General features: G+C 50.0%; 1 protein-coding gene across 4 annotated transcripts; it reads right to left on the bottom strand.

Annotated features, from left to right (window-relative positions):
* Positions 1-2,128: 2,128 nt before the first annotated feature.
* On the bottom strand, positions 2,129-7,917 carry LOC105877176 (leukocyte immunoglobulin-like receptor subfamily A member 5). 4 transcript variants are annotated; one of them, XM_075999008.1, is made up of 10 exons: positions 7,796-7,917; positions 7,599-7,634; positions 7,131-7,415; positions 6,683-6,985; positions 6,322-6,372; positions 5,278-5,397; positions 4,659-4,734; positions 4,545-4,582; positions 4,252-4,307; positions 2,129-3,160 (listed from the first exon to the last, which is right to left on the bottom strand). In XM_075999008.1, the coding sequence occupies exons 1-10, from the start codon at positions 7,842-7,844 to the stop codon at positions 3,014-3,016; spliced, it is 1,161 nt and encodes a 386-aa protein (XP_075855123.1). In that variant the 5' UTR covers positions 7,845-7,917; the 3' UTR covers positions 2,129-3,013. The 4 variants fall into 4 exon arrangements, with proteins under 4 accessions (XP_075855123.1, XP_012630961.2, XP_012630965.2 ...); XM_012775507.3 differs by having other exon boundaries at positions 4,252-4,304; XM_012775511.3 differs by lacking the exon at positions 4,252-4,307.
* Between the last annotated feature and the right edge of the window lie 4,203 nt (positions 7,918-12,120).

Raw genomic sequence — 12,120 nt, 5'->3', positions numbered from 1 at the left:
AGTGACTCCTCCCCTGGCCGTGGACTGTGGGTTTTCATTGTACCAAACAGTTCCCCTTATGGACTTCCCAGTTCTTTTTAGCTGCAGCCTCCACCCACATCTTCCTGGATACAACCCTTGACTCATTTCTGCCTCCTTGGTGTCCTTGTTTCCTTTCTTAGAACTGCTCTCCTCATCCTGTGATCCTTCCTTCGAGCTTTAAGGACAGTGAGCAGGTTAGCACTATGATTTTCAGGGGAACGTTGACCTTCATTTAAATATCCATCTATTGTCACTGCCATGGGACCTTGGGCATCAACATCCTCCCCTGGGCGCCCACATGCCCAGACGCACACATGTGTGAGCACTCAGGGTCCAGCCACAGAGTAATTAGAGCCCGTCTTCCCTAAAGGAAGAGGATGGATGAATCCTTGTTCAAAGATACATACTCTTGCCAATCCTATTTAACAGAGTACTGGGCAGAGCAATTAGGCAAGAAAAAGATGTAAAAAACATTCAAATTGGAGAAGCAGATGTGATATTGTCTCTGCTTGCTGCCAACATGCTTTTATATATAGAAACCCTAAAGACTCAACCAAAAAACTGTTAAAACTGACAAACAAATTTAGTAAAGTTATAGGATACAAAATTAACATAGAAAAATCAGTAGCGTTTCTACACACCAACAACAAACTATCCCAAAATCAATCAAGATAAAAATTTCATTTTTATCTTTATTTTCCATTGAAAGCAAACTTAACCAAGGTAAAGATCTCCATGCTGAAAACTACACAATGTTGATGAATGAAACTGAAGAATACAGAAATAAATGGAAAGATGTCCTATTCATGAATTGGAAGAATATTGTTGAAATGTCTATACTTGCAAAGCAAATTACAAACTCAATGCAATCCTTATCGATATTCCAATGTCATTTTTCACTAAAATAGAAAAAAATCCTAAAATTTTAATGAAACTGCAAAAGACCCTAAATAGCCAAAATAACCTTAAGCAAAAAGAACAAAGCCAGAGATATCAAACAACCTGCTCTCAAAATCTCCTAAAAAGCCATAGCAAATAAAGACAGCATGGAACTGGCACAAAAACAATGATCAATAGAACAGGACAGAAAGCAAAGAAATAAACCCAAACATTTATGTTCAACTGATTTTCACAGGTGCCACACAATGGGGAAAGGGCAGTCCATTTAGTAAATGGTGCTGGGAAAACTAGATATTCATATGCAGAAGCAAGAAATTTGACCCTTATCTTACCCCATATACAAAAGTCAACTCAAAATGGGCAGGACAAAAGCTCCACAACATTGGTTTGGGCATGGATTTTTTGGATATGACCCTGACAACACACAAGTAACTAAGGCAAAAATAGACAAATGGGATGGCTCAAACTACAAAGCCTCTGGGCAAGAAAGGAAACAATCAACAGAGTGAAAAGACAACCTATGGACTAGAAGAAAATATTTTCAAACCTCATAAGGGATGATAACATAAATATATAAGAAACTCAAACAACTCAATAGCAAGAGAATAACCTCTCTGAAAAAACTGGCAAAGAAACTGAATAGACATTTCTCCAAAGACATACAAATGGTCAACAGATATTTGTAAAAATACTCAAGCAAAAAGCTTTGTCCATATCTATCGAGATGATTTTTAAAATTTATTCTGTTACTATATTGAATTGTACTGATTTATTAACAATTAATCTACTCTTGCCTTCCATAAACAAAAATAAAAAAATAAAAATCATAGTGTGCTCATGATGTATTCTCCATTTTATATATGTCCAAATAATATGAATCTTATTAGCGATATTTGTTTAGAGATTTACATTTATGATCATGAGAGAGATCTTCCTATGATTTTCCAAATTTGTAATTTCCTTGTTAGGCTTTGGTATCAACTTTTTCCTTACCTGGTAAAATATATTGAGTATAATTCCTTTTTTTCTATTATCAGTGAAAATTTGTGTAAGTTTGGGGTGTAGGTTTGTTGTTTGTGTTTCTTAAGTACGTGTTTGGAAAAAAAAAACACAGAGTTTCCTGAACTGGAGTTTACATTGTAGGGATATACACACACACACACATACACACACACAAATATATACACACACATATATACACTATATATAATGTAAACATTCAGATTTTCTATTTTATTCTTATGTCCATTAAGTAAACTATAGTTTAGAATATTTTGTCCATTTCATCAGCATTTTCTAGTATACTGGCATAGAGCTGCTCACAATGTTATTAGTTTTTGAAAATGGGTGTAGGGTCTGTAGTGCTGCTCCCTATCTCATTTCCATATGGAAATATGTGTCTGTTCTATTTTTTCTTGTTCATTGTGGCTAGGATTTACAAATGTGATTGATGTTTTCAAGTATAATTTTTTGACTTTATTGAGTTTTCCATTAATTTTTTTTTTAATTGAAATGGAGTCTTGCTGTACATCCCAGGTTGGTCTCAGACTCCTAGGCTCAAGCAGTCCTCCTGTGTCAGCCTTGGAGTAGCTGGGATTACAGGAAGGAGCTACAGCACCCGGCTCAAGTTTTGTTCGTCCTCATTAATAGCTCCTCTCCTCACTATGATTCTGTCTTACACCTTCTTTTGGAATAATGTATTATTCTTTTCCTAAATTCTTGATATGATAGCCAAGGTCATTAATTTTTTAGATTTTTCTTTCCTTATTCATTCATGGTCCATAGTTTTCCAATTTCATAGTTTAATATGTAATATTTATATTATCAGTCAATTTAAAACATTTACTTAAACTCTGATTTTCTTATTTAACTCATTGATTATTAAGAAGTCTGTTGCTTTATTTTCAAAATGTGGAGATATTAGTTATCTCTGCAGAATTAGGCAACTCCAAAAGGTTTCCAGAACTTCCCAGTAGTCTTTGTCAGGGTTCCAGGCTGGGGTTCGCTGGTTAGTGTCCTGGGGGCAGCTCCTGTGCTTTGCAGGGTCCCCAAGTCTCCCTCCATGCAGGGTGGGGTCTGGTTCCCTCCTGGGCTAGTGGATGGCCAGCGCAGCGTACACGCTGGGCTCAGCTGGAGGTTCTCTCTCCTGGGACAAAGGAGGTGCAGTTGTCCCCCGTCTGGGGGTCCAGCTGTGCAGCTGGGCGTAGGTCACATCCTGGGGGTCTTCAGATGTGGCAGCCTGCAGTGGGGAGAGTGAGAGGGAAGGTACGTGGTTGGGGTGGGAGGAGGCCTGGGGTCCTGGGGAGGAAAGGACCTGCCTGACTGTCCTTCTGCCTGTCCCCTTCCTGCTGTCTGTCCCTCATGTCCAGGAATTCCCCAGAAGGTGGGGAAGGGGGGAGGCCACTCCCCACCTGAGTCTGGAGTGGTTCACCTGGGCATGTGTCACTCCCTGGGGGTCTTTGGGGGTCTTTGTCATGTAGGCTCTGCTGGAGAGAGACAGTGACAGGGTCTCCTTGCTTCCACTCGACCTCCTGCAGTTGCTTTTTCATACTCTTGTAAGGGTGATCCAAGTATGTCACTTTCCTGATGGAATCTCATGGATTTCCTAAGTCCTTGGAGGGCCTGGCTGCTTCCTCCCTGCAGTGCCAACCTCTTGTCCTCACACTCTGGCCCTTGCTCCTTTGGCCCCAGCCACAGGCCCCTATACTGACAGAGCAGGCTGCTGCCTCAGGGCCTTTGCACTGGCGGTTTCCTCCGCTGCAGGTGCTCGTCCACTAGACGTCGCTACGGTCCTCTGCACTCAGGCTTCTCCTCAGAGGACACCTGATCACACGCCCTCCCCTCATACCTCAGACCGGCCCCCTGCCCCATGCACTCTGTCCTGCCCCTTGCAGTATGTTCCCTAACGGCACCTTCGCACCCCTGGCCACTGCATCTACGTGCACATCATCTCTCGCCCCCAGGTGAGCAGGGAGGCTGGGGCAGCTTCGCTCCCTGCTGCGTCTGCAGCTGCTTCCTGCAGCCGGGCGAGAATGAGCCCCGTGAACACTGTCGGGTGAATGAATGAAGGGCGCCCGGGGACCTGGGTGCTGCATGGATTCATGCAGCCGCTGAGGCCTGGGGAGCATCTGACACCCAGACGGTCAGATGGAGGACGAGGAGCTGGAAAGGGGCCCACGGGTGGCAGGAATCCGGGGAGTGAGGTCGCACAGGCAGGAGGAAGGTCCACTGTGGGCCGACGCTGAGAGCGAGTGAAGGGAGGGGGGGTGTCCGCTGGGCTCAATGTGGCAACAGGAGCCTTGGTGCCCTGGACAGGGGCAGGGGTCTCACCCGGCTGTCCAGCTCCACCTCCTCCCCAGGCTGTGTGTCCTTCACGGCAGCATCTGCTGGGGCAGAACGGGGGGCTCGTCCCCTGGCAGGACCCCCGGGACCCCTCAGTCGCACCAGCCCCCGCTCTGGGCCCAGATGGGGCCACGGGATCCAGGGAGTGGCTGTGGTGTCCCCGAGGCCCCCGGTGTGGGGTTCAGACCGTCCCCCCTGAGCCCCAGACCCTTCCCAGCCTGCCCCTCCCCCACTGCCGCTGACCCTTCCCGCCCGTCTCCCCCAGGGCCCCCTCCTCTCACAGAGGTTTTCTTCCTGGTCGTCGGCAGCGGGGCTGGACCTGGGGAGGACACGGGGGTGAGGGGCGGTGAGGGGGCCGCGGGCGGGTGCAGTCCGGGGTCTTCGGGCAGAATTACCTCTTGCGCAGGCCTCTGTCCTTGCGCTCTGGCTCCGCGGCCCCCGCAGGACGTGGGAGGTCAGCCTGCCTCTGGGCTGGGAGCAGATGGACAGAGTCTCAGCCCGGGCAGGTCACAGCCCGCCCCGCTCACGCACCTAGAGAGGAAGGGCCTGGAGACGTCGCACGGACGCGCACGCGCACAGACTGAGCCACTCAGCGCACACTGACACTGCGCACGCGCGCAGGCTGAGCCACTCAACGCACACTGACACTGGGCACGCGCGCAGGCTGAGCCACTCTGCGCACACTGACACTGCGCACGCGCGCACAGGCTGAACCACTCAGCGCACACTGACACTGCGCACGCGCGCAGGCTGAGCCACTCTGCGCACACTGACACTGCGCACGCGCGCACAGGCTGAACCACTCAGCGCACACTGACACTGCGCACGCGCACAGGCTAAGCCACTCGGTGCGCACTGACACTGCGCACGCGCTGACACTGCGGTGGCTCCCCGCGACTGACTGGAAACCGCGGGAGCAGGTTTTCTAAGTGGACTTTCCCGCCTGTTTGCTCCGCCCTGGCTGGTGCCTGAGCCCGCCCTCGGGCGCCCCTGCGTCCCCCACGCCCCACTCACCCGACGACCTGTGTTTGCCCCGATGCCGGTGTCGGAGGAGGAGGAGGAAGAGGAGCAAGGAGAGCAGCAGGACGAAGGCCACCGACACCGCGATCAGAACCTCCAGGAACCTTCCCTGACCTTGGGAACAAGCGACATCAGGAGTGAGGAATGACGTCATCAACTGAGCACCCACTGTGTGCAGGCACATGCTGGGTCTCTGCATCCGTCACCTCCAGCCCTCACCAGCCGTGCACCCTGGGATCGCCCCCACCCCCACCCATTTCACACCGGAGGAAACTGAGGCCCAGAGAGGGGAATCGCCTGCCCCAGGGTGCCCAGCCAGGAGGCAGCAGAGCTGAGAAGTGACCCAGGGAGATGACGTGTAGCCCTGTTCCCTCCACCAGACCTGAGCCCCGAGGTGGAGGGACAGAGCCTGCAGCCCCGCACCGCGGCCCGGGTCCCCTCCCTGCACAGCGTGGCCACTGTGGCAGCCGGTGGGACAGGCCACAAGCAGGCCCGGGAGGCTTCCCTGGGAGGTCTCCTGTCCCAGGAGGCCACAGCAGAAGCCAGAACTGGAGGGAGCCAGACCTCTCCCCTTTAAACTTAGAGAAAACTGAGGCCCAGACAGGGAAGGGCTTGTCCACACCCTGTGTCAAGAGGAGCCTGAACCAACAGCTTAACTCGGCCCCTGCCTCCCCTGCACGCCCCCACCTCCCCACACAGAGCCCCTCACTCACCACTCTGGGGCCGGACCCCGTGGGGGAGGGGCTGATCCTCAGGCCTCCTGGTCAGGGCAGGAGCTGCCGGGCGGGGCCGTCTGATCCCCACTGCAGCCCGCCCCTCCCCCAGGCTTGGCCCAGCACCTCCCCTACCTGGGCCCCCCACCCCTCACCAGACCAGCCTCAGAGCCCTGGGATCCAGGGGCCCTGGCATTTCTGCCTGACTCCCACCCCCTGGATACAGCCCATCCCTGACTATTTGAGGGAATGTGATGATGGGGGACTCAGCACTGCCCTGGGGCAGGCCAAGCTCCTTCTGAGCCAAGAGGCTCCTGGGACTCACCAGGTGTTGTGGGGTGCTCTGTGGCTGGGGGGCTGGGGTGCACCGAGGGTCCTGGGAATGAGCACAGGAAGGGCGTGAGGGGTGCTGCAATTTACAGAGACCCCATCCCCACTCAGACTCTTCTGCATCTGCCCTGTGGCCTCTCAAGACCCTCCTCCACTCACCTGTTGTCTTCCGGATGCAGGTGATGGGAGGGAGTGGACTACGTGGGAGGGCCGCTGTTGGCCTCCTGCCATCGGTGAGGAGAACCTCTGGCTGAGCCTCTCCCAAATCCTCTTCCCCCCATCCCACCCCAGGGCTCTCCTGGGCAGGGCCCTGAGCTGACCCTTTGAGCTCAGATGGGACAGGGTCGGGTCCTCACCTGAGACAATGAGCTCCAGGGCGTCACTGGGTTGTGACCACACCTGTGGGTTGTTCCTGTAACAGCCATAGCATCTGAATGTCCACCTGTGGCTGGGGGGCACGGGGCCCACAGGGAACAGGGCCTGGGACTGCCCATAGGAAGTTCGCTGTGAGTCCTCAGCCAAGGAGAAATGTTCTCCCTCCTTAGTGAGAATGAACTTGTCAAATTCCACCTGTGAGACACACTGTAGGGTCACTTTTCTGCCTGGGGTCACCACAGGGCTCAGCACGGCCGATAGGGTGGGTTTACTAGCATAGAATCCTAGGAGAGAAGGAGGCAGGCATGGTCAATGGGGCTCACACCTCCCACATCACCCCCAGGGCGGGGCTGTGACAGGGAGACACCCTGAGAGCAGAACCCTTCCTGAGGGCAGAGCCTGAGGCTGGGAGCCCGAGTGTCCTCTCACCTGTCACCACCAGCTCCAGGGGGTCACTGGGCTCTGACCACCCAGCAGGGCTGTAATAGTAACAGCGATATCGCCCTACATAGTGCTCTGTCATGTGTGGGATGTTGAACTTCGCCTTGTTCCCAGGCTCCAGTGGTGTCTGTCTGTCCCAGGACACTGAGTTTCCTTCTTTATCCAGACGGTACCCCTGGGCCTCCAAGGTCCCCTGACACCAGATGGTCACAGGGCTGCTCCAGGTGATCACAGATGCTGGCTCAGCCCAGAGGGTGGGCTTAGGGAGGGTCCCTGGAAGGAAATCACAGGCTGGTTCCGAAGACGTCCCCACCCCTCAGATCCCAGCTTTCAGCCCGGGATCTCTCAGACATCCCCATCAGTCAGCCCAAAACTGCTGTTCCCCATCCCCAGCTGCCCAGGTGTGTCCCTTGTCTCCACTGAGGAGGGACCTGGGACAGCTGGGTACAGACTCACCTGCCTGCACACAGGTCCTGGTGCCCAGACTCAGCCCTGGAAGAGAGTTCCCTGTGAGAGATTTGTCCCCTGAAGGCTGAGCACGTCCTGTCCTCCCCGGGAGCCTCCTGAGCCCTGGGGTCTCCTGCTAGAGCAGGGCCTGGCTGTGGGGTGGGGTCCCCCCCAGACCAGGTCTCCCTCCCCTCTTCCCATCTCACCGAGGCAGAGCAGGGCCGTGAGGGTGGGGGTCATGGCGTCTCCTCCCATTGGCCCCAGCTGTGCAGATGAGCAGACCACGGTGTCCACAGGACAGACAGACACACAGGATTTGGCACTTGGAGGCTGGGTCCTCCCTGTCACGGGTTGTTACATCACCAGCCCCACAGGAAGGGGAAGTTTCTCAGAGCCTAGCTCTGGTTTCCCTAGGGCTAGGGTGTGCACTAGACTCCCTAAACACATTTCAGACAGAAATGGGGTCTCCCCTGATCCTTGGCTGCTGCCTTCCTGGTCTTAATTCCTTTCTGACCAAGTGTCAACACATTATTGAGTTTTGCCATGTGCCTGACCATGGTAATGTATCAGTGACCAAATTTGATGAAAGACTGAGTTTACAGAACTCAGATTATCATAAAGGAGATACCCAGTGTGGCAGCTCTGTATTGCTGCTCTAAGAAATTTCTACAAGCTTAGATTCTTAAGACAACACAGATTTATTATCTTACAGTTCTGGCTGTCGGAAGTCCACAGGGCATCTCCCTGGGCTGCCATCAGTTGTCATCAGGGCTGTGTTCCTTCTGGAGGCTCCAGGGAGAATCTGCTGTCTTACCTCCTCAGCTGTCTGCAGGCTGCCTGCACTCCCTCACTCTCATCCCCTTCCATCCTCAAGTCCAGCAGTGATGTTATTCCAGCCCCTGCTTCCATCTTCTCTTCTCTGATGTCACCCTCCTGCCTCCCTCTTTCACGTATAAGGCCCCCTTGGGATCACATTGGGCCTACCTGGATAATACAAGATGATCTCCCTGCTGCAAGATCATTAACTTAATCACACCCACAAAGTCTCTTTTTCCATGTAAGGTATTGTATTCCAGGTTCTGAGGGCCAGGATGTGAACACCTTTGGGAGGTCATTACTCTGCCTGCCACATGCCTTCACAAACTCCTTTAGCCAAATCTTGTATAAACCACTTCTGTTTGATGATGAAGAGCAGCTGGGCATGGCCAATTGCAAGATTGGGTGGTCAGTCTATACCCAATTCCTGACGGCAGCTCACGTCACATAGTGATCTGCCCACTCAAGGCCAAGTGCTCAGTCTCTACTGCAGCCCAGTAGCAAGCTAGAAGCTGTGTCACAATTTGAGAATAATCTCTGCAGAAATGGCTCAGCGTGGCTTCAGAATCTTAAACGACTATGTTGTAAATTCATCCATAACTTCCTGCCAAAGGCTCTGCGTAGGAACCTCACCTGCCTCGGGTGCTTCAAACACCATTGCATCTGCTGGGTCACAGGCTCAGGCTGTCTACAGTCTGCACCTGTTCCAAAGAATCCTTTTATTCTGGGACCCACTCAGAGCCAGCAACCTTTCAAGGTACTTATTAAATGGGTTGAGGTAGCATATCCAAGGTGGTATGTGTTATCTCCAAATGTAAGAAGAGCCCCATAGGTCTCTGACTTGTCTCTTATGAGTAAGAGGTCAGATGGAGTGACATGTCTTCACCTTGGGGGACTTACTTCATCGTGCCTCAGGCAGCTGGACTCCTAGAGATTTTACTGAGGCAGCAAAATCCTGAATTTCAAGGATGATTTCTTTCCCATTCTCTGGAACACGTGGTCTCACAAACTGGAGTATTTGCTCCTCCCTGTTGAACAGGTGCAATCAGTGCATCATCGATGTGAAGGACCCAGGTGACGTTCTGTGCCGTGGAGACGCGATCATGGTCCCTGCCGACTAGCTGACAGAGGGCTGCAGTCAGTACAGCCCTGAAGTTGGGCAGTGGACATGCACTGCTGACTCCTTGCAATACACACGTAGAAGATATACTTTTTCCAGACCAGTAGCTGCACTCAAGTGCCAGGGAATCTGTGGATTTTCTCCAGTAACGAAGCCTCAAGAAGAAATTGAGGCTCCTCAGCTGAAACTGAAACCTCCATCTGATTTACAAGAATCCGCTGCCGTTCTCCACAGTCCATCTGTTTCCTGCACAGGTCAAATAGAGGAGAGGAACAAGCATGTGGAAGTCCCGATAGAGTCACCGATCCTGACACTTTCTCCAGATAAGTGGAATTACTTTGGTTTCGCTATTCTGTTAGGAAAGCATTTCCAGTGCTGTCCACATGACCTTTCCTTCCATCGTATCTCTTATTCCATCTGTCAGGAAAGCCGCTCCAGTTGCTGGGGATGTCTTTACACCTGGAGCTCTCCTGACCTCATGAAGGACCTGCAGGGTGCGTTCAGACACCCAGCCATTAACCGCCTCATCTCCTCAACTCTTTACGCTGGCAGTTAGTCAACCAGTGGGGTCAACAGTGAGTGTTTTAGTAGAAAAAAAAGATCCACAGGACACAACATGTTACTATGTTACCAAAAGATTATGGTATCCAGGAGTTTCAAAGAAGCGGCTAATCTGATACTTAGAACTAATTTTATGTTACCAACACATTCAGTGTCTATTTCTAAATAAATAATTGTCCCCATCGGGGAAGGACGTGTACTTCAGAATTTGTCATAAGGATTTTGTAGACAAACAGAAAATAAGCAAATAAAATGTCTCATTAAATTATAAACTACATCTTTTTCATTGCTTAGTCAAATCACCAGCACCTCTCACACTGTGCTCCAGCACGTAAACCACAAATATCACACACCTAATGTGTGTGGTGTGCACCTTCTGGGGAATGGACACTCTTTAAGCTCTGACTCAGGTGAGGCAAGGACAATGTACATAACCTAAACATTTGTACCCCCGTAATATGTTGGAATAATAAAAAAATTAAAAAATAATGAATGCATTATATGGACATTCACATAACAAATAAATACTAAATGATAAATGATTGATTAGTTGATCATCAATGCTTAATTTAAGAATATTTATTAATGAATAGTAAATTAAAACTTCAGTGATGAGACTTCATAAGGGGCACATTATTAGTAGTAAAATAATTCATTATTAAGTAATTTGTTGCCAATGCTGAATTTAAAAATATTTATTGATGAATAACCAATAGACAATATGCTTCTGTGAAGACTAATAAAAGGGATACATTTCTGGAGGTAAAATTAATTATTGATTACTCTGTCATTGATGCTTAATTTAAAAGTAATTATTAGTACACAATAAATTAATAACGGACCAGTGAGAAGACTAATTAGGGAGAATTATAACAGTGAAATTGAAGGCTTATTTTAAATATATAAAATAATAGTAATGAACATATGATTCACTGTCCTGCATGCAGTTTGGCAGTGCTGGGTGGTGAGTTTCAGAAGCAGGACGACTTCCCTGCCGGCCCCCTGCATGGAGGGTAGCGAGAGAAGAGCCCCGAGGTCTCACTGACTAGGAGGATGCTGTGGGTGGGTGAGCACCCAGCACCTTCAGTCTGTTTTTCCACATTGAAACTTTCACCGGAAGCAAAACAGCTATTTCTCAACACCTCGGCCCCTGTAGTAGTCCCAAATAAGATGCCTGACTTTTCCTTTTCAGAAAACAATTTCTACCTATCATAAGCCCTAGTTCTGTGTTTCAGACGTTTCCCAGATGTGTCATGGAAGAGAGACAGCCCAGTGCTGCGTTTAAGGCTGAAGGTCAGAGCGCAGTGTTCTCTGCCCCGGGTGCTGCCTCTCCCCACACTTCAGTGTCTGTGTTCATCTCTGTATCCTGTGAGGCCATGGAATCCTGTTTGGATCAGTCCTGTTTGAAGCAGGAGTGTGAATGGGGACCTTCAGGGTGACTTTCTTACAGCTGTTGGTCACAGCAGGTGCTGGTGTGTGGAGATGCCTGAGGGCAGATGGAGGAGGGACTCTGCAGAGGAAGAAACTGTGAGAGAATCCCAGGGAGGAGGTTTGTCCAGTGACACCTCGTGATTAGGTGCTGGTTACGCATTCGTGGGGGAATGCCACTCGGGTGACATTGTCCTCATCTGTTCCTTATTGGTGGTTTTTGCTTTGACAGCATCGTTAATTTGGCATCCACCAGGTTTCTCCACAGTGAAGTTGTTATGTGTCCTTCGTAATGAATAACTGTTTTGTAGGGGGATACTTTGAGACAATGTGAATATCATGTTCCTCATCCGATTTTCAATTACTAATTTCAGCAGATACTGTTATGCTGCAACAAAAGCTGTCTCTTCACACAAATATATTCACTTATATAAAAATAATATTGCTTATAATATCCCACTGCTTTTACTTTTTTTTTTTTTTTACTTTTATAGATTTAGGGGGTAGGAGTGTAGTTTTATTACATGGATATATTGTATAGTAGTGAAGTCTGGGCTTTTAGTGTACCCATCACCTGAAGAATGTACATTGTAGCCAATAGGAAAT

Source organism: Microcebus murinus, chromosome 32 (genome assembly GCF_040939455.1).
Source record: "Microcebus murinus isolate Inina chromosome 32, M.murinus_Inina_mat1.0, whole genome shotgun sequence".
Classification (NCBI taxonomy): domain Eukaryota; kingdom Metazoa; phylum Chordata; class Mammalia; order Primates; family Cheirogaleidae; genus Microcebus; species Microcebus murinus.
The sequence above is the reverse complement of the archived record's forward strand: the minus strand, read 5'-3'. Positions and strand labels throughout refer to the sequence as shown.